This window comes from Penaeus monodon, chromosome 19, assembly GCF_015228065.2.
Source record: "Penaeus monodon isolate SGIC_2016 chromosome 19, NSTDA_Pmon_1, whole genome shotgun sequence".
NCBI classification, from domain to species: Eukaryota; Metazoa; Arthropoda; class Malacostraca; order Decapoda; family Penaeidae; genus Penaeus; species Penaeus monodon.
In genome coordinates, this window is record NC_051404.1 from 47,956,143 (window position 1) to 47,956,427 (window position 285).

At 42.5% G+C, this 285-nt stretch overlaps 1 protein-coding gene across 1 annotated transcript in view; it reads left to right on the forward strand.

Annotated features, from left to right (window-relative positions):
* The window catches only part of LOC119585289 (phosphomevalonate kinase-like), a 6,206-nt gene that overhangs the window by 870 nt on the left and 5,051 nt on the right, over positions 1–285 (forward strand). Inside the window, exon 2 of the mRNA XM_037933962.1 lies at positions 50–255. Within this exon, the coding sequence (XP_037789890.1) occupies positions 50–255 (206 nt within the window). The remainder of the gene's footprint in view (positions 1–49; positions 256–285) is intronic.

The following is a 285-nucleotide window of genomic DNA, read 5'->3' on the forward strand; positions in this document are numbered from 1 at the left end:
ATTTTTTTTTTATATCATTTACTTAACAATATATGAAATTATCCTGCAGATTGGGTGATGCAGTAGCCAAGACAGTGCGTTTGTCAGGTCCTATCAAGCAGCAGTTTGCTGCAAACAACGGCCTTGACTATTCCAGCCTGCTCAGTGCTTCAGAGTACAAGGAGAAGTACCGTCTGCAGATGATTGAGTGGAGTGAAGCGAAGAGAGCCGAGGATTCGGGATTTTTCATTAGAGCTGCCATTGAGATGTATGAAGGTAGTTTGAAATGAGCTTACGAGGTTGGAA